The sequence below is a fragment of the Blennius ocellaris genome, assembly GCF_963422515.1.
Source record: "Blennius ocellaris genome assembly, contig: SCAFFOLD_219, whole genome shotgun sequence".
Taxonomy (NCBI): Eukaryota; Metazoa; Chordata; class Actinopteri; order Blenniiformes; family Blenniidae; genus Blennius; species Blennius ocellaris.
In genome coordinates, this window is record NW_027662194.1 from 32,501 (window position 1) to 58,328 (window position 25,828).

A 25,828-nucleotide genomic window follows, 5' to 3' on the forward strand; every position below is an offset into this window, starting at 1 on the left:
AACCCAGGTGGGCCAGACGGGTCCAGAACGCCAGCACAGAGACCAGAACCAGGACCAGGTCCACCCGGGCCGTCACCACCAGGGGGAGCTGCAACATGGCGGCAGGCTGAGGAGGAACCACACACTGAAGTGAAGAGCCACACACTGAGGTGAAGAGCCACACACTGAGGTGAAGAACCACACACTGAGGTGAAGCGCCACACACTGAGGTGAAGAGCCACACACTGAGGTGAAGCGCCACACACTGAGGAAGAAGGGCCACAAACGAAGGGCGACAAACAAAGGTGAAGAACCACAAACAAAGGTGAAGAACCACAAACAAAGGTGAAGAACCACAAACGGAGGTGAAGAGCCACAAACGAAGGTGAAGAGCCACAAACGAAGGGCCACAAACGAAGAGCCACAAACGAAGAGCCACAAACACACGTGAAGGGCGACAAACGAAGGTGAAGAGCCACAAACGAAGGGCCACAAACGAAGGCGAAGAGCAACAAACGAAGGTGAAGAGCCACAAACGAAGGGCCACAAACGAAGGCGAAGAGCAACAAACGAAGGTGAAGAGCCACAAACGAAGGGCCACAAACGAAGGGCCACAAACGAAGGGCCACAAACGAAGGCGAAGAGCAACAAACGAAGGCGAAGAGCAACAAACGAAGAGTCACAAACGAAGGGCCACAAACGAAGGCGAAGAGCAACAAACGAAGGCGAAGAGCAACAAACGAAGTGTCACAAACGAAGGCGAAGAGCAACAAACGAAGAGCCACAAACGAAGGGCCACAAACGAAGGGCCACAAACGAAGAGTGACAAACGAAGACCGACAAGCGAAGGTGAAGAGCCACAAACGAAGGGCCACAAACGAAGGCGAAGAGCAACAAACGAAGGTGAAGAGCCACAAACGAAGGGCCACAAACGAAGGGCCACAAACGAAGAGCCACAAACGAAGAGTGACAAACGAAGACCGACAAACGAAGACCGACAAACGAAGGTGAAGAGCCACAAGTGAAGGTGAAGAGCCACAAACGAAGAGCCACAAGCGGAGGTTCTAAACACTGATGGTTCTACGATGAACTCAGGAACCACCAGGGACCGGTGAGGTTCCGTGTTGCGTTCAGGTTCCTCTGAATTTAGAAGTTCCACTGAAAACGTCCCCCTGAACCGACTGGCCCGGATTTAAATGGTTTTTACTGTTGTTTTAACTCTGACTGAGTCGCTGAGCGACGAGAAATAAAAAGTACTATTACTCGTATTAACTTGAGTTAAATCGCTACAAACACAAGCGAGAGGAACTCAGCAGGTCCAGCTGTCGGCGCACCGCGCTCAGCATCAGGACCAGCGTTAGCGTTAGCATTAGCATTAGCGTTCGCCTTTAAGCAGAAAGTCCCGACAGGTCACGTGCGGCTCAGCTCACCTGACGTCACTCCGGTGTCTTTACGGTGCGCATGTTTCCGGTAAGGTACCGGTAAATTCCAGAGACGTGTGTTTACGTTTATGTGTGTGTATTTATGTTAAAGTGTGTGTGAGAGTGTGAGTGTGTGAGAGAAGCCGCTCATATCCGGTATTTGGCTCGCGCTGCCTTCTGATTGGTCCGCTCCGCTAGGGGAAGCAGCTGTACGTCATCACGCTCCCTGGAAAGACCAGCAGCGGAAGTCCCGGTCGTCATGGTTACAGCTTCCCGCGTTGACATTTTTTAATGAGCGCTGTAGAATCACGTGACCGGTGTGTGTGTGTGTGTGTGTGTGTGTGTGTGTGTGTGTCAGCGCCAACTAGTGGTGCAACACAAGCTGAAGTTTTAATTGAAAATAGTGTGAAACTCTGGTTTTGACCCCAGAAAAACAGTCGAGACGTCGTCCAGCCACTTTATTCAGGTGAACACAGCAAAATACACAACAAGTCTACACACACACACACACACACACACACACACACACACACACACACACACACACACACTACAGTGCATAAGGGACGGATTATAGATTCTTCACATGTATCTGATGTAAACACAGAGAACGATATCTAGAACACGCCGGTTCCACACGACCAAACACGACACGTCTCACAGGAACCGCGGCTAGCCGCATGCTGGCTAACCGGGACACGCCACAGCCACTCGGGGCTAATGCTAATGCTAATGCTACACCACAACAACAAGAGCATGCGCCAACACAGGAAGGGGGCGGGGTCACCACGGGGGTGTGGCCCACAGGGGGCGGGGTCACCACGGGGGGGGGGTGGCCCGCAGGGGGCGGGGTTAGCATGGAAGTTCTGACGCTTCACCTAACTCTGATCAAAGGTACATTATTTAACAGAGCAAGAACTAGTTAGTACCAACAGAAACTAGTTAGTACCAACAAGAACCAGTTAGTACCAACAGAAACTAGTTAGTACCAACAGGAACCAGTTAGAACCAAATGGAACCAGTTAGTACTAACAAGAACTAGTTAGTACCAATAGGAACCAGTTAGTACCAACAAGAACTAGTTAGTACCAATAGGAACCAGCTAGAACCAACAGGAACCAGTTAGTACCAACAAGAACTAGCTAGTACCAATAGGAACCAGTTAGTACCAACAGGAACCAGTTAGTACCAACAATAACTAGTTGGTACCAATATAAACTAGTTAGTACCAATAGGAACTAGTTAGAACCAACAGGAACCAGTTAGTACCAACAAGAACTAGTTAGTACCAATAGGAACCAGTTAGAACCAACAGGAACCAGTTAGAACCAACAGGAACCAGTTAGAACCAACAAGAACTAGTTAGTACCAATAGGAACCAGCTAGAACCAACAGGAACCAGTTAGTACCAACAAGAACTAGCTAGTACCAATAGGAACCAGTTAGTACCAATAGAAACTAGTTAGAACCAACAGGAACCAGTTAGTACCAACAAGAACTAGCTAGTACCAATAGGAACTAGTTAGAACCAACAGGAACCAGTTAGTACCAACAAGAACTAGTTAGTACCAATAGGAACCAGTTAGAACCAACAGGAGCCAGTTAGTACCAACAAGAACTAGTTAGTACCAATAGGAACCAGTTAGTACCAACAGGAACCAGTTAGTACCAACAATAACTAGTTGGTACCAATATAAACTAGTTAGTACCAACAGAAACTAGTTAGAACCAACAGGAACCAGTTAGTACCAACAAGAACTAGTTAGTACCAATAGGAACTAGTTAGAACCAACAGGAACCAGTTAGTACCAACAAGAACTAGTTAGTACCAATAGGAACCAGTTAGAACCAACAGGAACCAGTTAGAACCAACAGGAACCAGTTAGAACCAACAAGAACTAGTTAGTACCAATAGGAACCAGCTAGAACCAACAGGAACCAGTTAGTACCAACAAGAACTAGCTAGTACCAATAGGAACCAGTTAGTACCAATAGAAACTAGTTAGAACCAACAGGAACCAGTTAGTACCAACAAGAACTAGTTAGTACCAATAGGAACCAGCTAGAACCAACAGGAACCAGTTAGTACCAACAAGAACTAGCTAGTACCAATAGGAACCAGTTAGTACCAATAGAAACTAGTTAGAACCAACAGGAACCAGTTAGTACCAACAAGAACTAGCTAGTACCAATAGGAACTAGTTAGAACCAACAGGAACCAGTTAGTACCAACAAGAACTAGTTAGTACCAATAGGAACCAGTTAGAACCAACAGGAACCAGTTAGTACCAACAAGAACTAGTTAGTACCAATAGGAACTAGTTAGAACCAACAGGAACCAGTTAGAACCAACAGGAACTAGTTAGAACCAAATGGAACCAGCTAGAACCAAATGGAACTGTTAGAACCAACAAGAACCAGTTAGTACCAACAAGAACAAGTTAGAACCGACAGGAACCAGTGAGAACCAACAAGAACTCGTTAGAACCAGATGAAACAGTTAGAACCAACAGGAACCAGACAGAACCAGATGGAAGATGTAATTTGCGTTGTGTTCAGAACAGAGACGAGAACGTCAGGAACAGTTCTAGCAGCAGATCATAAATAAATCAAAATCTCATCAATAAGTTAAATTCTGATGTTCCCTGAACTCTGTAAAGAAAGGTTCTCCAAAGGTTCTCCAAGGGTTCTCCAGGGATGGGAAAACATTGACACGTCACGCAGGAACATGAAGAGAACCGAGAGAGTCTGTGACGCTCCGGACGCAACTGTCATGCTGCTGATCTCCGGGGCCAGAGGGTTCTGGACTGAAGGGTTCTGGTTGAAGGGTTCTGCACCAGAGGGTTCTGCTCCGGAGGGTTCTGGACCAACACACTGGTTAGCCCTCCACAGAGGACTGCGGGCTCTCGCCGTGGGCGGGGCTACCTTTATGTGGACGACTGGAAAGGAACCACAGAAAACATTTCCAATTCAACAGAGTTTCAGTGAGAACCAGCTGGAACCAGCTAGAACCAGCTGGAACCAGCTAGAAGCACTGAGAACCAGCTGGAACAAGTGAGAACCAGCTGAAACCAGCTAGAACCAGCTGGAACCAGCTACAAGCACTGAGGACCAGCTGGAACCAGTGAGAACCAGCTGGAACCAGTTAGAACCAGCTGGAACCATTAGAACCAGTGAGAACCAGCTGTAACCAGTTTGAACTAGCTATAAGCAGCTCAAACCATATAGAACCAGCTAGAACCACTGAGAACCAGCTGGAAACAGTTAGAACCAGTGAGAACCAGCTGTAACCAGTTCGAACTAGCTATAAGCAGCTCATACCAGATAGAACCAACTAGAACCAGTTAGAACCAGCTGTAACCAGCTAGAGCCATCTGTAACCAGTTAGAACTAACTAGAACCAGTTAGAACCAGCGAGAACCAACTGGAACCAGTTCGAACTAGCTATAAGCAGCTCAAACCAGCTAGAACAAGCTGGAACCAGATAGAACCAGCCAGAACCAGTTAGAACCAGCTATAAGCAGCTCAAACCAGCTAGAACCTGTTAGAACCAATTAGAACCGGTTAGAACCGGTTGGACTCGGCCAGTGTCGACCAGAACCAGGTGGCGCCAGTCAGAACCGGGGGAACCGGGCCTGGTGGACGGGGACAGTCCGGAGCCGGGAATCAGAACCAGGTGTGGAACCTTTGTGAACTCGGTCCCAACGGTTTCTGTGTGCTTCTGTGTGATTGGTGCATGTGTGTGAGGGGGCGGAGTCAGAGGCGGGGCTGGAGGGTGGGATGGAGATGCGGGAGCCCTCCCACTGGACACAAACAACAACAAAAACAAGTAAACATGACAGTGGAGCTGTCAATCACACACGAGGCCTCGGAGAGTGGGCGGAGCCACACGGGGAAAACAGTGATCTGATTGGAGGATGAGGAGGGACAATGACATCACCAGAACAGCCGACGTACCATTGGTGGCTTCCTCACTGGTCACTGATAGAGATTCTGCAAGAACAACCATATATGGTCACTGTGAGTGGAGGAAGTGGGCGGAGCTACCTGCACCAGCACACCTGCCAACTTCCTGTTTCACCTTCAAGGTACAGCGAGATCAGGATCACACAACCACAGACTAACTACAGGTACAGTCGGGTACAGACACACAGAGACAGACAGACAGGTACAGACAGACAGGTACAGGCAGACAGGTAGAGACAGACAGGTACAGACAGACAGGTACAGACAGACAGACAGGTACAGACACACAGAGACAGACAGGTAGAGACAGACAGGTACAGGCAGACAGGTACAGACAGACAGACAGACAGGTACAGGTACAGACAGACAAGTACAGACAGACAAGTACAGACAGACAGACAGGTACAGACAGATAAACAGGTACAGACACACAGAGACAGACAAGTACAGACAGACAGGTACAGACAGACAGGTACAGACAGACAGACAGGCACAGGTACAGACAGACAAGTACAGACAGACAGGTACAGACAGATAAACAGGTACAGACACACAGAGACAGACAGGTAGAGACAGACAGGTACAGACAGACAGGTACAGACAGACAGGTACAGACAGACAGACAGGTACAGGTACAGACAGGTACAGACAGACAGGTACAGACAGACAGACAGGTACAGGTACAGACAGACAAGTACAGACAGACAGACAGGTACAGACAGACAGGTACAGACAGACAGACAGACAGGTACAGGTACAGACAGACAAGTACAGACAGACAAGTACAGACAGACAGACAGGTACAGACAGACAAGTACAGACAGACAGGTACAGACAGACAGGTACAGACAGACAGACAGGCACAGGTACAGACAGACAAGTACAGACAGACAGGTACAGACAGATAAACAGGTACAGACACACAGAGACAGACAGGTACAGACAGACAGGTACAGACAAACAGGTACAGACATGGCTCCATGTTGAAGTGAAGGTGAGAAGATGGTCAGGTGACGAATGGGGATGAATGGGTATCGGGGGAGGAGTCAGGTAATGTGTGGGAGGAGTCTGAGGACCAGTGGGAGGAGTCATATGAGCAGTGGGAGGAGTCAGAGGCCCAGGGGAGGAGTCAGGTGAGCAGTGGGAGGAGTCAGGTGATCAGGGGGAGGAGTCAGATGACCAGTGGGAGGAGTCAGAGGACCAGTGGGAGGAGTCAGATGAGCAGTGGGAGGAGTCAGAGGACCAGGGGAGGAGTCAGAGGACCAGGGGGAGGAGTGAGAGGACCAGGGGAGGAGTCAGAGGACCAGGGGAGGAGTCAGAGGACCAGGGGGAGGAGTGAGAGGACCAGGGGAGGAGTCAGAGGACCAGGGGGAGGAGTCAGAGGGGGAGGGGTGTGATGAGGAGCAGAAAGACTGCAGGTCTTTCTCTTCCATGTCTGTTCAGGTTGTTTGTGGATCACTGATTTACTTTCTGAAGCACCAACAAAGAAGAAGCTCCGTCTTCTTTGTTGGAACCGAGGAGCTGCAGGAGGAGGAACCCTGAGAACCCAGAGAACCCTGAGAACCCAGAGCCACCTCACCCCTTCAACCCCGTTGCCACGGCAACCACCTCAAGTGAAAACGCTGAAGAGTTGTGTGTGTGTGTGTGTGTGTGTGTGTGTGTGTGTGTGTGTGTGTGTGTGTGTGTGTGTGTGTGTGTGTTCCAGGGGGGCCGGACCTCGCCGTGGTGCGTTCAGGCGTCGCCACGGTAACAGACGTCCCAGTGCCGGGAAGAGAAGGTGGGCGTTACCTGGGGACTCCAGGGGGCGGGGCTCTGTTGGGCCTGGAGGGGACGGAGGGTGGGGGGCCGGGGTCGGGCGACACGGCGGGGCGGGACGGGGGCCCGGGGGCGGAGCGGCCGCCGGGGCGGGGCGGTCCCGGGGGCGCCCGGCGCTGAGGCGTCGGGCTGGACATGGGAGACCTGCGTAGACGGAGGGAGGGGGCGGGGCTATGACACGACCACCACCACCCTGGAGGGGGGGGAGGGGGGGGAGGTGGACGGTTGTTGCTCGGTTACCTGCGTCCCGACGGCATCCCCGTCACCTGCAGCCACGAGTCGTCCACCGGCGGCGGCATCGCCGTGGTGATGGTGGACGTGCTGATGTCACCGATGATGGTGAGGCCCTCCCGCAGGGCGTGGTACATCCTCAGCATCTCGTCACGGTGCTGCGCCTGGGGGGGGGGGGGGGGGGGGGAGTCAGCACACTACTGCTACTGAGTGTGTGTGTGTGTGTGTGAGGGTGAGGGTGTGAGGGTGTGTGTGTGTGAGGCTGTGTGTGTGTGTGTGTGAGGCTGTGTGTGTGTGTGTGTGAGGCTGTGTGTGTGTGAGGGTGTGTGTGTGTGTGTGTGTGAGGTGTGTGTGTGTGTGTGAGGGTGTGTGTGTGTGAGGGTGTGTGTGTGTGAGGCTGTGTGTGTGTGTGTGTGTGAGGGTGTGTGTGTGAGGCTGTGTGTGTGTGAGGGTGTGTGTGTGTGAGGCTGTGTGTGTGTGAGGGTGTGTGTGTGTGAGGCTGTGTGTGTGTGTGTGTGTGAGGGTGTGTGTGTGAGGGTGTGTGTGTGTGAGGCTGTGTGTGTGTGTGTGAGGGTGTGTGTGTGAGGGTGAGGGTGTGTGTGTGTGAGGCTGTGTGTGAGGCTGTGTGTGTGTGTGTGTGAGGCTGTGTGTGTCTGTGTGTGAGGGTGTGTGTGTGTGTGTGTATGAGTGTGTGTGTGAGTGAGTGTGTGTGTATGAGTGTTATAGAGTGTGTGTGTGTGCGTGTGTGAGTGTTATAGAGTGTTATAGAGAGAGTTATAGAGAGTTATAGAGTGTTATAGAGTGTTATAGAGTGTTATAGAGTGTTATAGAGTGTTATAGAGTGTTATAGAGTGTTATAGAGTGTTATAGAGTGTTATAGAGAGTGTTATAGAGTGTTATAGAGTGTTATAGAGTGTTATAGAGTGTTATAGAGTGTTATAGAGTGTTATAGAGAGAGTTATAGAGAGTTATAGAGTGTTATAGAGTGTTATAGAGTGTTATAGAGTGTTATAGAGTGTGTTATAGAGAGTGTTATAGAGTGTTATAGAGAGTGTTATAGAGAGTGTTATAGAGTGTTATAGAGAGTGTTATAGAGAGTGTTATAGAGTGTTATAGAGTGTTATAGAGTGTTATAGAGTGTTATAGAGAGAGTTATAGAGAGTTATAGAGTGTTATAGAGTGTGTTATAGAGAGTGTTATAGAGTGTTATAGAGAGTGTTATAGAGAGTGTTATAGAGTGTTATAGAGAGTGTTATAGAGAGTGTTATAGAGTGTTATAGAGTGTTATAGAGTGTTATAGAGTGTTATAGAGAGAGTTATAGAGAGTTATAGAGTGTTATAGAGTGTTATAGAGTGTTATAGAGTGTTATAGAGTGTGTTATAGAGAGTGTTATAGAGTGTTATAGAGAGTCTTATAGAGTGTTATAGAGAGTGTTATAGAGTGTTATAGAGAGTGTTATAGAGAGTGTTATAGAGTGTTATAGAGTGTGTTATAGAGAGTGTTATAGAGTGTTATAGAGAGTGTTATAGAGAGTGTTATAGAGTGTTATAGAGAGTGTTATAGAGAGTGTTATAGAGAGTGTTATAGAGAGTGTTATAGAGTGTTATAGAGTGTGTTATAGAGAGTGTTATAGAGTGTTATAGAGAGTGTTATAGAGAGTGTTATAGAGTGTTATAGAGTGTTATAGAGTGTGTTATAGAGAGTGTTATAGAGTGTTATAGAGAGTGTTATAGAGAGTGTTATAGAGTGTTATAGAGTGTGTTATAGAGAGTGTTATAGAGTGTTATAGAGAGTGTTATAGAGAGTGTTATAGAGTGTTATAGAGAGTGTTATAGAGAGTGTTATAGAGTGTTATAGAGTGTTATAGAGTGTTATAGAGTGTTATAGAGTGTTATAGAGAGCGTTATAGAGAGTGTTATAGAGAGTGTTATAGAGTGTTATAGAGAGTGTTATAGAGTGTTATAGAGAGTGTTATAGAGTGTTATAGAGAGTGTTATAGAGTGTTATAGAGAGTGTTATAGAGTGTTATAGAGAGTGTTATAGAGTGTTATAGAGTGTTATAGAGCTCCACCTGGTCCTGGGACTCCTCCATCAAGGTGTTCTGGTCTCCACAGGAGTACAGGTGAGCCAGAAGGTCGGCGTGGATGAACTCCTTCGTCTGGACAGAGACCAGGGGTTACCATGGATACGGGGTGTGTGTGTGTGTGTGTGTGTGTGTGTGTGTGTGTGTGTGTGTGTGTGTGTGTGTGTGTGTGTGTGTGTGTGTACATTGTTGACCATCAGGTGCATGATGGTCTTGGGGATCAGGTCTCTGACGGTCCGGTGGATGATGGACAGGTACGAGTCCACCAGGTTCCTCACGATCTCCACCTGACGCTCCAGCTGAGGGTCCAGACTGTGGATGTGACCTCCGTCACTGCCTGACTCCTCCACCTCCACCTGCACACAGACACACACACACACACACACACACAGTGAGACACACACACACACACACACACACACACACACACACACACACACACACACACACACACCCAGTGAGACACACACACACACACACACACACACACACACACACACACACACACCCAGTGAGACACACACACACAGAGAGACACACACACACACACACAGTGAGACACACACACACACACACACACACACACACACACACACACACACACACACACACACAGTGAGACACACACACACACACACACCCAGTGAGACACACACACACAGAGACACACACACACACACACACAGTGAGACACACACACACACACACACAGTGAGACACACACACACACACACACACACACACACACACACACACACACACACACACACACACACACACACACACACACACAGTGAGACCCACACACACACACACACACACACAGTAATAGTGAGACATACACACACACACACACACACACACACCCAGTGAGACACACACACACACACACACACACACACACACACACACACACACACACACACACACACACACACACACACACACACACACACACAGTGAGACACACACCCACACACACACACACCCAGTGAGACACACACACACACACACACACACACACACACACACACACACACACACACACACACACACACACACACACACACACACACACACACACACACACACACACACACACAGTGAGACACACACACACACACACACACACACACACAGTGAGACACACACACACACACACAGTAATAGTGAGACATACACACACACCCACACACACACACACCCAGTGAGACACACATACACACACACACGCACATACTAATAGTGAGACATACACACACACACATACCCAGTGAGACACACACACACACACACACACACACACACACACACACACACACACACACACACACACACACATACTAATAGTGAGACATACACACACACACACACACACACACACACACACACACACAGTGAGACACACACACACACACACACACACCCAGTGAGACACACACACACAGAGACACACACACACACACACACACACAGTGAGACACACACACACACACACACACACACACACACACAGTGAGACACACACACACACACACACACACACACACACACACAGTGAGACACACACACACACACACACACACACACACACACACACACACACCCAGTGAGACACACACACACACACACACACACATACTAATAGTGAGACATACACACACACACACACCCAGTGAGACACACACACACACACACACACATACTAATAGTGAGACATACACACACACACACACCCAGTGAGACACACACACACACACACACACACACACACACACACACACACACACACACACACACACACACACACACACACACACATACTAATAGTGAGACACACACACACACACACACACACACACACACACTAACCTTTTCTTTATCCTGTGGCAGCAGAAATTAATCAGTGAATGTTTAAGTAATAAGCAGTAATAAGCAGTTATAAGCAGTAGTAAGCAGTATAAAGCAGCAGTACTGCAGTGATAAGCAGTAATAAGCAGTATAAAGCAGCAGTACTGCAGTACCACGGTGCGTTCAGGGTACACTCCGGCCCGTAGGAAAGACGCCTTCCAGCTGTCCACCTCCTCCTGGGACTCGCTGGCCAGCTCCAGCTGCCGGTAGTCCTTGTAGACGTTCCTGTGGCGTCACACGGAACCCGTCACTGCCTGAGGTACTCACTGAGGAGAACCAGCAGAACCCTGAGGAACCGGCGGTTCTACTGACCGGTGCTCCGTGTTGAAGAGGGCGAAGATGTGTTTGCTGGACATGAAGCTTTTCTCGATGTCCTTCAGCTTCAGGTTGTCCACTGGCAGCATGTACTTCTTCTCCTTCTCCTGCAGGGGGCGGCGCTGGGCTTCAGCTGCACTGTGTGTGTGTGTGTGTGTGTGTGTGTGTGTGTGTGTGTGTGTGTGTGTGTGTGTGTGTGTCACCTCGTCGTCCTTGTACCAGGACAGGGTCTCGGCCGTCAGGACGAACCAGTACTCTTTGGCTCCGCCCTTCATGATGCTGATGTTGTTGATGGTGAGCCAGCCTTTACGGATCACCTGGTGACATCATCACAGGGTCAGCTGGTGACATCATCACAGGGTCAGCTGGTGACATCATCACAGAGTCACCTGGTGACATCATCACTGGGTCAGCTGGTGACATCATCACATGGTCAGCTGGTGACATCATCACTGGGTCAGCTGGTGACATCATCACATGGTCAGCTGGTGACATCATCACAAAGTCACCTGGTGACATCATCACTGGGTCAGCTGGTGGCATCATCACATGGTCAGCTGGTGACATCATCACAAAGTCACCTGGTGACATCATCACAGAGTCACCTGGTGACATCATCACTGGGTCAGCTGGTGACATCATCACATGGTCAGCTGGTGACATCATCACAGGGTCAGCTGGTGACATCATCACAGAGTCACCTGGTGACATCATCACTGGGTCAGCTGGTGACATCATCACATGGTCAGCTGGTGACATCATCACAAAGTCACCTGGTGACATCATCACTGGGTCAGCTGGTGACATCATCACATGGTCAGCTGGTGACATCATCACAAAGTCACCTGGTGACATCATCACTGGGTCAGCTGGTGGCATCATCACATGGTCAGCTGGTGACATCATCACAAAGTCACCTGGTGACATCATCACAGAGTCACCTGGTGACATCATCACTGGGTCAGCTGGTGACATCATCACATGGTCAGCTGGTGACATCATCACAGGGTCAGCTGGTGACATCATCACTGGGTCAGCTGGTGACATCATCACATGGTCAGCTGGTGACATCATCACAAAGTCACCTGGTGACATCATCACATGGTCAGCTGGTGACATCATCACTGGGTCAGCTGGTGACATCATCACAAAGTCAGCTGGTGACATAACAACTGGGTCAGCTGGTGACATCATCACATGGTCAGCTGGTGACATCATCACAAAGTCACCTGGTGACATCATCACTGGGTCAGCTGGTGACATCATCACATGGTCAGCTGGTGACATCATCACTGGGTCAGCTGGTGACATCATCACATGGTCAGCTGGTGACATCATCACTGGGTCAGCTGGTGACATCATCACATGGTCAGCTGGTGACATCATCACTGGGTCAGCTGGTGACATCATCACATGGTCAGCTGGTGACATCATCACTGGGTCAGCTGGTGACATCATCACATGGTCAGCTGGTGACATCATCACAGAGTCACCTGGTGACATCATCACATGGTCAGCTGGTGACATCATCACAGAGTCACCTGGTGACATCATCACATGGTCAGCTGGTGACATCATCACATGGTCAGCTGGTGACATCATCACATGGTCAGCTGGTGACATCATCACATGGTCAGCTGGTGACATCATCACTGGGTCAGCTGGTGACATCATCACATGGTCAGCTGGTGACATCATCACAGAGTCACCTGGTGACATCATCACATGGTCAGCTGGTGACATCATCACATGGTCAGCTGATGACATCATCACAGAGTCACTTGGTGACATCATCACATGGTCAGCTGGTGACATCATCACTGGGTCAGCTGGTGACATCATCACATGGTCAGCTGGTGACATCATCACATGGTCAGCTGGTGACATCATCACAGAGTCACCTGGTGACATCATCACATAGTCAGCTGGTGACATCATCACAGGGTCACCTGGTGACATCATCACATGGTCAGCTGGTGACATCATCACATGGTCAGCTGGTGACATCATCACAGAGTCAACTGGTGACATCATCACAGAGTCACCTGGTGACATCATCACAGGGTCACCTGGTGACATCATCACATGGTCAGCTGGTGACATCATCACATGGTCAGCTGGTGACATCATCACTGGGTCAGCTGGTGACATCATCAAATGGTCAGCTGGTGACATCATCACAGAGTCACCTGGTGACATCATCACATGGTCAGCTGGTGACATCATCACATGGTCAGCTGGTGACATCATCACAGAGTCAGCTGGTGACATCATCACATGGTCAGCTGGTGACATCATCACAGAGTCAACTGGTGACATCATCACAGGGTCACCTGGTGACATCATCACTGGGTCAGCTGAGGCCATTGGTGCCGACAAGTAACTAGCGTTAACTAGTCCAACCACCACAACTAGTCTAACCACTATAACCAGTCCCACTTGCCTTACCATCATAACTAGTCTAACTATTGTAACCATCCTAACCATCCTAGTCTAACCATCATAACTATTCTAACTAGTGTTCCATTAAAACTAGCCTAACCATCCTAACTAGTCCAACCATCACAACTAGTCTAACCATCATAACCAATCTAATTAGTATAACCATCCTAACTTGTCTAACCATCATAACTAGTGTAATCACCATAACCAGTCTAACCACCCTAATATTCCTAACTAGTCTAACTATCATAACTAGTCAAACCACCATAATCATCCTAACTAGCCTAACTAGTCCAAGCATCCTTACCAGTCCAACTAGTCTAACCATCATGACTAGTCTAACCACCAGTGTTTCCAGTTACCTTGAAAAAGTAATCAGATTATTGATTACTCATTACTCCTTTGAAAAGTAACGTAGTTACTTTACTGATTACTTGTTTTGAAAAGTAATTAGTTATAGAACAAGTAACTTTTAAGTTACTTTCAGCAGCTGACCTCCTGCTGATACACATTTGACCTTTGACCTTCCTTCTTTATTGTATTTATGTCTGACTCGTGGTTTTATTACCAGACTTTTACTATTACTAGTATTTATTTACCCAGAGATTCTCTATTTATCTATGTATTTATATATTTATCATTTATATATTTATATATGTAAATATTTATCTATGTATATATGTATATATTCCACTTCCTGCTCTATGAGAACTTTGAATTCTCCCTTGGGATCAAATCAACTCATGAGAGGAAACATTTCAATTCAACATTCCCAGTAATCCTGGAGTCTCCAGTAATCCTGGAGTCCCCGGTAATCCTGGAGTCCCCGGTAATCCTGGAGTCCTTGGTAATCCTGGAGTCCTTGGTAATCCTGGAGTCCCCAGTAATCCTGGAGTCCCCGGTAATCCTGGAGTCCTTGGTAATCCTGGAGTCCTTGGTAATCCTGGAGTCCCTAGTAATCCTGGAGTCCCTAGTAATCCTGGAGTCCTTGGTAATCCTGGAGTCCCTAGTAATCCTGGAGTCCTTGGTAATCCTGGAGTCCTTGGTAATCCTGGAGTCCCTAGTAATCCTGGAGTCCCCGGTAATCCTGGAGTCCCCAGTAATCCTGGAGTCCCCGGTAATCCTGGAGTCCCCAGTAATCCTGGAGTCCCCGGTAATCCTGGAGTCCCTAGTAATCCTGGAGTCCCCGGTAATCCTGGAGTCCCCAGTAATCCTGGAGTCCCCGGTAATCCTGGAGTCCCCGGTAATCCTGGAGTCCCCAGTAATCCTGGAGTCCCTAGTAATCCTGGAGTCCCCGGTAATCCTGGAGTCCCCAGTAATCCCAGTAAGCGATATAGGGATACGGTTGAAACCCACAGAGTCCCGTCAGGTCAGGTGAGCGTCTCACCTCAGGTCCCCACAACGTCATGATGCCAGCACACACACACACGCACACTCACACACACACACACACTCACCATGATCTCGTCCTGGTTGCCACGGCAACAGACACGGGAAGGACGAGAGAGAAGAAGAGGGAGACACATGAATGAGTGAGTGGATGAATCCTTTACTCAGCTCTGACTCACACACACACACACACACACACACACACACACACACACACACACACACACACACACACACACACACACACACACACACACACACACACGCGTGACTCACCTGGTTTCCTGCTGCCTTCTTCTTATTCATTTGACTGCTCTTCTGCTGAGCGCTGTCACACACACACACACACACACACACACACACACACACACACACACACACACACACACACACACACACACTTATTGATCTGTTTGCTGGTTGGTTTGGTAGAAAACGATGAAACAATGAAACGTTCTCACTTTGCGAAGCCGATGAAATCTTCATGGTTGGTGTTCATGTAGGCCAGTTCGATGTCTATCTGCAGCAGCACCTGCACACACACACACACACACACACACACACACACACACACACACACACACACACACAGCCGTGTTGGCGTGGCGCCTGCAGGGGGCGCCACACACTGGACCAGGACCTCAGACCTGGGTTTTGGTTCGGCTCTCTCGGTCCCTGATGTGCTGCGTGACGATTCTCTCCATCTCCTCCCGGAGCAGCGGGTACTGGGCCAGCTGGGGACAGCAGGGGTCAGGGGTCAGGGGTCAGTACCTTCTGGGTCAGGGTCAGAGGTCAGTACCTTCTGGGTCAGAGGTCAGGGGTCAGTACCTTCTGGGTCATGGTCAGGGTCAGAGGTCAGTACCTTCTGGGTCAGGGTCAGAGGTCAGTACCTTCTGGGTCATGGTCAGGGTCAGAGGTCAGTACCTTCTGGGTCAGGGTCAGAGGTCAGTACCTTCTGGGTCATGGTCAGGGTCAGAGGTCAGTACCTTCTGGGTCAGGGTCAGAGGTCAGTACCTTCTGGGTCATGGTCAGAGGTCAGGGTCAGAGGTCAGAGGTCAGTACCTTCTGGGTGCACTGCCTCACGGTGTTCACCAGCTCACTGATCACCATGTCGACACACTTCTGACACGGTTCTTTGATCTGAGCGATCTGACGCTTCACGATGGTCTCAAAGGCCATGTCGGGGGTGAACAGCCCCGTCCTACACACACACACACACAGTGAGGGAGGGGGAGGAGCTCCTCACCTGAGGGGGCGGAGCCTCAGGCCTTAATCTCACCTGATTCCGTGGATGTTCTTGATTGCATAACTGATTTCCTTCCGAAGAGTTTTCTCATCGCCTTCAAGCTGCAGACAGAAAAACAAGGTCAGTCTTTACACCTGAGGTCAGTCTTTACACCTGAGGTCAGTCTTTACCTGAACAGAGGTCAGTCTTTACCTGAACAGGTCAGTCTTTACACCTGAGGTCAGTCTTTACCTGAACAGAGGTCAGTCTTTACCTGAACAGGTCAGTCTTTACACCAGAGGTCAGTCTTTGCCTGAACAGAGGTCAGTCTTTACACCTGAGGTCAGTCTTTACACCTGAGGTCAGTCTTTACCTGAACAGAGGTCAGTCTTTACCTGAACAGAGGTCAGTCTTTACACCAGAGGTCAGTCTTTACCAGAACAGAGGTCAGTCTTTGCCTGAACAGGTCAGTCTTTACAACAGAGGTCAGTTTTTACCTGAACAGAAGTCAGTCTTTACACCAGAGATCAGTCTTTACAACAGAGGTCAGTCTTTATCACACCAGAGGTCAGTCTTTACACCTAAGGTCAGTCTTTACCAGAACAGAGGTCAGTCTTTACAACAGAGGTCAGTCTTTACCTGAACAGACATCAGTCTTTACACCAGAGGTCAGTCTTTATCACACCAGAGGTCAGTCTTTACAACAGAGGTCATTCTTTACACCAGAGGTCAGTCTTTACCAGAACAGGTCAGTCTTTACAACATAGGTCAGTCTTTACAACAGAGGTCAGTCTTTACCAGAACAGGACAGTCTTTACAACAGAGGTCAGTCTTTACCAGAACAGGTCAGTCTTTACAACAGAGGTCAGTCTTTACAACAGAGGTCAGTCTTTACCAGAACAGGTCAGTCTTTACAACAGAGGTCAGTCTTTACAACAGAGGTCAGTCTTTAGAGCAGAGGTCAGTCTTTACCTGAACAGAGGTCAGTCTTTACCTGAACAGAGGTCAGTCTTTACCTGAACAGGTCAGTCTCTAGAGCAGAGGTCAGTCTTTACCTGAACAGAGGTCAGTCTTTACCTGAACAGGTCAGTCTCTAGAGCAGAGGTCAGTCTTTACCTGAACAGAGGTCAGTCTTTACCTGAACAGGTCAGTCTCTAGAGCAGAGGTCAGTCTTTACCTGAACAGGTCAGTCTTTACCTGAACAGGTCAGTCTCTAGAGCAGAGGTCAGTCTTTAAAGCAGAGGTCAGTCTTTAGAGCAGAGGTCAGTCTTTACCTGAACAGGTCAGTCTCTAGAGCAGAGGTCAGTCTTTACCTGAACAGAGGTCAGTCTTTACCTGAACAGGTCAGTCTCTAGAGCAGAGGTCAGTCTTTACCTGAACAGGTCAGTCTTTAGAGCAGAGGTCAGTCTTTAAAGCAGAGGTCAGTCTTTAGAGCAGAGGTCAGTCTTTACCTGAACAGGTCAGTCTTTACAACAGAGGTCAGTCTTTACAACAGAGGTCAGTCTTTACCAGAACAGGTCAGTCTCTAGAGCAGAGGTCAGTCTTTACCTGAACAGGTCAGTCTTTAGAGCAGAGGTCAGTCTTTAAAGCAGAGGTCAGTCTTTAGAGCAGAGGTCAGTCTTTACCAGAACAGGTCAGTCTTTACAACAGAGGTCAGTCTTTACAACAGAGGTCAGTCTTTACAACAGAGGTCAGTCTTTACCAGAACAGGTCAGTCTTTACAACAGAGGTCAGTCTTTACAACAGAGGTCAGTCTTTAGAGCAGAGGTCAGTCTTTACCTTCACCAGTTCGAAGGGGAAGCGTTCGTGGAAGATGCGGTTGATCTTGGCTCCTCCTGACAGTTCGTAGGTGTCGACTTGATCTCCTGATCCTTCGATCCGCTTCTCAAAGTCCACCGCAAACTGCTGCACCATCCTGACACACACACACACACACACACACACACACACACACACACACACACACACACACACACACACACACACACACACACACACACACACACACACACACACACACACACGCAGTATTACCCGTAATGTTGCTCCAGAGGCAGTTTATAGTTTCAGCATTAGCATTAGTGTTGTCAGTACTGACCGCAGCTAGCATTAGCATTAGCATAATCAGTACTGACTGCAGCTAGCATTAGCATTAGTGTTGTTAGTACTGACTGCAGCTAGCATTAGCATTAGTGTTGTCAGTACTGACTGCAGCTAGCATTAGCATTAGCATAATTAGTACTGACTGCAGCTAGCATTAGCATTAGCATAATCAGTACTGACTGCAGCAGGGCCTTGGTCTTGCGTCCCGGGTCGTCTGGTCTGAAGTTCTTGTACTCCTCCACTTCCTTCTCGATGGAAAGTAGCTGACTCTGCAATTTACTGCGTAGCCCCGGCAACGTGTCTCGGATGTGGTTGGTCAGTTGCTATGGGAGGTTAGTTTGGTTACCATGGTGATGTAAGAAAAAAGTGAGTCACATATCGCTGCTCTGTGAGTCCATGCTAAGCTAACAGGTCGCTGCTCTGTGAGTCCATGCTAAGCTAACAGGTCGCTGCGCTGTGAGTCCATGCTAAGCTAAGAGGTCGCTGCTCTGTGAGTCCATGCTAAGCTAACAGGTCGCTGCGCTGTGAGTCCATGCTAAGCTAAGAGGTCGCTGCTCTGTGAGTCCATGCTAAGCTAACAGGTCGCTGCTCTGTGAGTCCATGCTAAGCTAACAGGTCGCTGCGCTGTGAGTCCATGCTAAGCTAAGAGGTCGCTGCTCTGTGAGTCCATGCTAAGCTAACAGGTCGCTGCTCTGTGAGTCCATTCTAAGCTAACAGGTCGCTGCTCTGTGAGTCCATGCTAAGCTAACAGGTCGCTGCTCTGTGAGTCCATGCTAAGCTAAGAGGTCGCTGCTCTGTGAGTCCATGCTAAGCTAACAGGTCGCTGCTCTGTGAGTCCATTCTAAGCTAACAGGTCGCTGCTCTGTGAGTCCATGCTAAGCTAACAGGTCGCTGCTCTGTGAGTCCATGCTAAGCTAACAGGTCGCTGCACTGTGAGTCCATGCTAAGCTAAGAGGTCGCTGCTCTGTGAGTCCATGCTAAGCTAACAGGTCACTGCTCTGTGAGTCCATGCTAAGCTAACATGTCAGCAGCACAATGAGTGGCCCAACATGCTAACTACAATGTTTTCAGCATATCTGTCGTTACCGTGGAAACAGACATCGTTTTCAGAACATGTAAATGCTAAATGCGTGTTTTGAAACGGGAGACGTTGTCGTGGAAACGGAGGCGAGACGGGGCAACGAGCTCCGGCTGAATCTGCGGCGCAGCATCTTTTCTTCAAGACGAACGTTTTCGTACAAACAAACTGAATCTATGAGTGAAGGCGTGTCTGCGGCAGTGGGGGCGTGGCAGGGGGCGTGGCAGCTCACCTGGTTGAGGGCTTTCTGCAGGTAGGCGGTTCCCATGCGGTCGGCCAGGTGGCGGTACGACGGGTGCGACAGGAAGAACTTCCTCTCCGCCTGCAGGGCCGCCGTGATGTCCTTCCTGCCGTCGATGTCCTTCTGGCTGCGGTTCACCACGCCGATGTAGCCTGAGACGGTCACACGCAGGTGTGTGAGCGTCCGGCACCGACGGGTCACGGCCAATCGGGTGCCGGCGCGCCGTGTGACGTCATACCTCGGCGCAGTGGGAGGAGCTTGTTCTCCAGGATGTCCCTGGCGTCGGTTCCCTCGTCCATCAGGTCCAGTTTGGTGATCACGCCGATCGTCCTCAGACCTGGAGGCAGAGAAGACACCAGCTGCACCCTCTGCTCCACCCTCTGCTCCACCCTCTGCTCCACCCTCTGCTCCACCCTCTGCTCCACCCTCTGCTCACCGCGGCACAGTGTCACAACTTTTCTGGGTTTATAATGATGATAAAAATAAAGGAGGGCAGGTGGAGGGTAAAGATGAAGGGTGTAGGTGCAGGTGTAGTGTAGGTGTAGGTGTAGTGTAGGTGTAGGTGTAGGTGTAGGTGTAGTGTAGGTGTAGTGTAGGTGTAGGTGTAGGTGTAGGTGTAGTGTAGGTGTAGTGTAGGTGTAGGTGCAGTGTAGGTGTAGGTGCAGTGTAGGTGTAGTGTAGGTGTAGGTGCAGTGTAGGTGCAGTGTAGGTGTAGGTGTAGTGTAGGTGTAGGTGCAGTGTAGGTGTAGGTGTAGTGTAGGTGTAGGTGTAGGTGTAGGTGCAGTGTAGGTGTAGGTGTAGTGTAGGTGTAGGTGTAGGTGTAGGTGTAGTGTAGGTGTAGGTGTAGGTGCAGTGTAGGTGTAGGTGTAGGTGTAGTGTAGGTGCAGTGTAGGTGTAGGTGTAGGTGTAGGTGTAGGGTGGAGCCAGTGACCTTGCGGGTCCACCTCCTTGGCGACCTTCAGGGCGTCGGAGTTGGCGAGGTCGGAGTTGGCCGGGGAGACGGCCAATAGGAGGCAGTTGTCCTTTGTGACGAACTGCAGCAGCATCTCTTTGATCTGCTGCTCGATGTCCAGCGGCTGGTCCCCCACCGGGACCTTGGTCATCCCCGGGAGGTCCACCAGGGTCAGGTTCAGGACTGGGGGGACAGGGGGACCAGGGTCAGGTTCAGGACTGGGGGGACACCAGGGTCAGGTTCAGGACTGGGGGGACAGTGCTAACGTTAATGCTAAACAGACTAGGAGGAGCCATGGCAAACTGGGAGGAGCTATAGCGGACTGGGAGGAGCTATAGCGGACTGGGAGGAGCTATAGCGGACTGGGAGGAGCTATAGCGGACTGGGAGGGGCTATAGTGGACTGGGAGGAGCTATAGCAGACTGGGAGGAGCTATAGCGGACTGGGAGGAGCTATAGCAGACTGGGAGGAGCTAGAACTCACTGGGAGGAGCTATAGCAGACTGGGAGTAGCTATAGCGGACTGGGAGGAGCTATAGCATATTGGGAGGAGCCATGACTGACTGGGAGGAGCTATAGTGGACTGGGAGGAGCTATAGCTGACTGGGAGGAGCCATGACTGACTGGGAGGAGCTATAGTGGACTGGGAGGAGCTATAGCTGACTGGGAGGAGCCATGACTGACTGGGAGGAGCTATAGTGGACTGGGAGGAGCTATAGCGGACTGGGAGGAGCCATGACTGACTGGGAGGAGCTATAGCGGACTGGGAGGAGCCATGCCTGACTGGGAGGAGCTATAGTGGACTGGGAGGAGCTATAGCGGACTGGGAGGAGCCATGACTGACTGGGAGGAGCTATAGCTGACTGGGAGGAGCTATAGCGGACTGGGAGGAGCTATAGCGGACTGGGAGGAGCTATAGTGGACTGGGAGGAGCTATAGTGGACTGGGAGGACCAGGATCAACCCCAGACCAGACCCAGGCTACAAGCAGAAGCTTTGAGCCTCCAGGAGAACTTCAGGACCTTCAGGACCTTCAGGACCTTCAGGACCAGGAGTACCTTTGAGGTCAAAGGTCAGAGGTCGAGTAAGAGGCCAAGTTAAATAGTTTCATTTATTATAAATATCAAACTCAACCAACGAGGAAAAACAAACCAAAGTTGAAGTGTGTGTGTGTGTGTGTGTGTGTGTGTGTGTGTGTGTGTGTGTGTGTGTGTGTGTGTGTGTGTGTGTGTGTGTGTCACCGTTGGGGGAGTGAGAGAGAGAGAGAGAGTGAGTCACCGTTGGGGGAGTGAGAGAGAGAGAGAGAGTGAGTCACCGTTGGGGGAGTGAGAGAGAGAGAGAGTGAGAGAGTCACCGTTGGGGGAGTGAGAGAGAGAGAGAGTGAGTCACCGTTGGGGGAGTGAGAGAGAGAGTGAGAGAGTCACCGTTGGGGGAGTGAGAGAGAGAGTGAGAGAGTCACCGTTGGGGGAGTGAGAGAGAGAGTGAGAGAGTCACCGTTGGGGGAGTGAGAGAGAGAGTGAGAGAGTCACCGTTGGGGGAGTGAGAGAGAGAGTGAGAGAGTCACCGTTGGGGGAGTGAGAGAGAGAGTGAGAGAGTCACCGTTGGGGGAGTGAGAGAGAGAGAGAGTGAGTCACCGTTGGGGGAGTGAGAGAGAGAGTGAGAGAGTCACCGTTGGGGAGTGAGAGAGAGAGTGAGAGAGTCACCGTTGGGGGAGTGAGAGAGAGAGTGAGAGAGTCACCGTTGGGGGAGTGAGAGAGAGAGTGAGAGAGTCACCGTTGGGGGAGTGAGAGAGAGAGAGAGTGAGTCACCGTTGGGGGAGTGAGAGAGAGAGTGAGAGAGTCACCATTGGGGGAGTGAGAGAGAGAGTGAGAGAGTCACCGTTGGGGGAGTGAGAGAGAGAGAGAGTGAGTCACCGTTGGGGGAGTGAGAGAGAGAGTGAGAGAGTCACCGTTGGGGGAGTGAGAGAGAGAGTGAGAGAGTCACCGTTGGGGGAGTGTGAGAGTGAGAGAGTCACCGTTGGGGAGTGAGAGAGAGTGAGAGAGAGAGAGAGAGAGTGAGAGAGTCACCGTTGGGGGAGTGAGAGAGAGAGAGAGAGAGTGAGAGAGTCACCATTGGGGAGTGAGGGAGAGTGAGAGAGAGAGTGAGAGAGTGAGAGAGTCACCATTGGGGGAGTGAGGAGAGTGAGAGAGAGAGAGAGAGAGTGAGAGAGTCACCGTTGGGGGAGTGAGAGAGAGTGAGAGAGAGAGAGAGAGAGTGAGAGAGTCACCGTTGGGGGAGTGAGGGAGAGTGAGAGAGAGAGTGAGAGAGTGAGAGAGTCACCGTTGGGGGAGTGAGAGAGAGAGAGAGAGAGTGAGAGAGTCACCGTTGGGGGAGTGAGAGAGTGAGAGAGTCACCGTTGGGGGAGTGTGAGAGTGAGAGAGTCACCGTTGGGGGAGTGAGAGAGAGAGTGAGAGAGAGAGTGAGAGAGTGAGAGAGTCACCGTTGGGGGAGTGAGAGAGAGTGAGAGAGAGAGTGAGAGAGTGAGAGAGAGAGTGAGAGAGTGAGAGAGTCACCGTTGGGGGAGTGAGGGAGAGTGAGAGAGTCACCGTTGGGGGAGTGAGAGAGAGAGTGAGAGAGTCACCGTTGGGGGAGTGAGAGAGAGAGTGAGAGAGTCACCGTTGGGGGAGTGAGAGAGAGAGTGAGAGAGTCACCGTTGGGGGAGTGAGAGAGAGAGTGAGAGAGTCACCGTTGGGGGAGTGAGAGAGAGAGTGAGAGAGTCACCGTTGGGGGAGTGAGAGAGAGAGTGAGAGAGTCACCGTTGGGGGAGTGAGAGAGAGAGAGAGTGAGTCACCGTTGGGGGAGTGAGAGAGAGAGTGAGAGAGTCACCGTTGGGGGAGTGAGAGAGAGAGTGAGAGAGTCACCGTTGGGGGAGTGAGAGAGAGAGAGAGTGAGTCACCGTTGGGGGAGTGAGAGAGAGAAGTGAGAGAGTCACCGTTGGGGGAGTGAGAGAGAGAGTGAGAGAGTCACCGTTGGGGGAGTGAGAGAGAGTGAGAGAGAGAGAGAGAGAGTGAGAGAGTCACCGTTGGGGGAGTGAGAGAGAGAGAGAGAGAGTGAGAGAGTCACCATTGGGGGAGTGAGGGAGAGTGAGAGAGAGAGTGAGAGAGTGAGAGAGTCACCATTGGGGGAGTGAGGGAGAGTGAGAGAGAGAGAGAGAGAGTGAGAGAGTCACCGTTGGGGGAGTGAGAGAGAGTGAGAGAGAGAGAGAGAGAGTGAGAGAGTCACCGTTGGGGGAGTGAGGGAGAGTGAGAGAGAGAGTGAGAGAGTGAGAGAGTCACCGTTGGGGGAGTGAGAGAGAGAGAGAGAGAGTGAGAGAGTCACCGTTGGGGGAGTGAGAGAGAGTGAGAGAGAGAGTGAGAGAGTGAGAGAGAGAGTGAGAGAGTGAGAGAGTCACCGTTGGGGGAGTGAGGGAGAGTGAGAGAGTCACCGTTGGGGGAGTGAGAGAGAGAGTGAGAGAGTCACCGTTGGGGGAGTGAGAGAGAGAGTGAGAGAGTCACCGTTGGGGGAGTGAGAGAGAGAGTGAGAGAGTCACCGTTGGGGGAGTGAGAGAGAGAGTGAGAGAGTCACCGTTGGGGGAGTGAGAGAGAGAGTGAGAGAGTCACCGTTGGGGGAGTGAGAGAGAGAGTGAGAGAGTCACCGTTGGGGGAGTGAGAGAGAGAGTGAGAGAGTGAGAGAGTGAGAGAGAGAGTGAGAGAGTCACCGTTGGGGGAGTGAGAGAGAGAGTGAGAGAGTCACCGTTGGGGGAGTGAGAGAGAGAGTGAGAGAGTGAGAGAGAGAGTGAGAGAGTCACCGTTGGGGGAGTGAGAGAGTGAGAGAGTCACCGTTGGGGGAGTGAGAGAGAGAGTGAGAGAGTGAGAGAGTGAGAGAGAGAGTGAGAGAGTCACCGTTGGGGGAGTGAGAGAGAGAGTGAGAGAGTCACCGTTGGGGGAGTGAGGGAGAGAGTGAGAGAGTCACCGTTGGGGGAGTGAGGGAGAGAGTGAGAGAGTCACCGTTGGGGGAGTACACCCTCAGGTTGATGGGGACGGGACTGATTCCCTTGTTTTGTCCCGTCACTCGGTCGGTTTCTGCTTCGATTTCCTGCCGAACTTCATCAAAGTCGGTGAACTTCTTCCCTTTGCAGTGCAGGAACTCTGCGTACTCTGGAACACACGGTACTCTCATCACCACACAGTACTCTGAGTACTGCGCAGAGTACTGTGAAGGACCAGATCAGCAGTGGTACCTGTGGGACAGTTGATGAGCTGCAGCACCAGGGGGCGCCGAGTCACGATGCCTGAACCTCGAGGGAGGAAATCTCTGGAGGGGAGAACCAGGGACACTTGTTAGGGACCAGGTGACCAGGTGACCAGGTGACCACCAGGTGACCATGTGACCACCAGGTGACCAGGTGACCACCAGGTGACCACCAGGTGACCAGGTGACCATGTGACCACCAGGTGACCACCAGGTGACCATGTGACCAGGTGACCAGGTGACCATGTGACCACCAGGTGACCACCAGTGCGGTGACCATGTGACCAGGTGACCACCAGGTGACCACCAGGTGACCATGTGACCACCAGGTGACCAGGTGACCACCAGGTGACCACCAGGTGACCACCAGGTGACCAGGTGACCATGTGACCACCAGGTGACCAGGTGA

The 25,828-nt window shown here is 50.5% G+C and overlaps 2 protein-coding genes across 2 annotated transcripts in view; both read right to left on the reverse strand.

The window, feature by feature from the left end:
- pomt1 (protein-O-mannosyltransferase 1) overlaps window positions 1–1,549 on the reverse strand; it is a 9,122-nt gene extending 7,573 nt beyond the window's left edge. The window contains exons 1-2 of the mRNA XM_080521576.1: window positions 1,410–1,549; window positions 1–106 (exon numbers count right to left, since the gene is read on the reverse strand). The exon at window positions 1–106 is cut by the window's left edge and continues 16 nt beyond it. Coding sequence (XP_080377702.1) covers window positions 1–97 — 97 coding nt within the window. The 5' untranslated portion in view covers window positions 98–106; window positions 1,410–1,549. The remainder of the gene's footprint in view (window positions 107–1,409) is intronic.
- A 2,729-nt stretch (window positions 1,550–4,278) lies between these two features.
- Window positions 4,279–25,482, reverse strand: LOC308148138 (dynamin-1-like; the record flags this gene model as incomplete). The annotated part of the gene is made up of 21 exons (XM_080521575.1): window positions 4,279–4,339; window positions 7,155–7,325; window positions 7,422–7,576; window positions 9,485–9,571; window positions 9,682–9,852; window positions 11,521–11,632; window positions 11,720–11,829; window positions 11,926–12,039; window positions 15,622–15,633; window positions 15,830–15,881; window positions 16,015–16,085; window positions 16,201–16,287; window positions 16,616–16,754; window positions 16,833–16,900; window positions 18,558–18,693; window positions 19,062–19,204; window positions 20,192–20,352; window positions 20,439–20,537; window positions 21,132–21,335; window positions 25,176–25,325; window positions 25,409–25,482. Coding segments are annotated over 21 exons (2,377 nt in total), but the record flags the coding sequence as incomplete, so codon positions are not given.
- Between the last annotated feature and the right edge of the window lie 346 nt (window positions 25,483–25,828).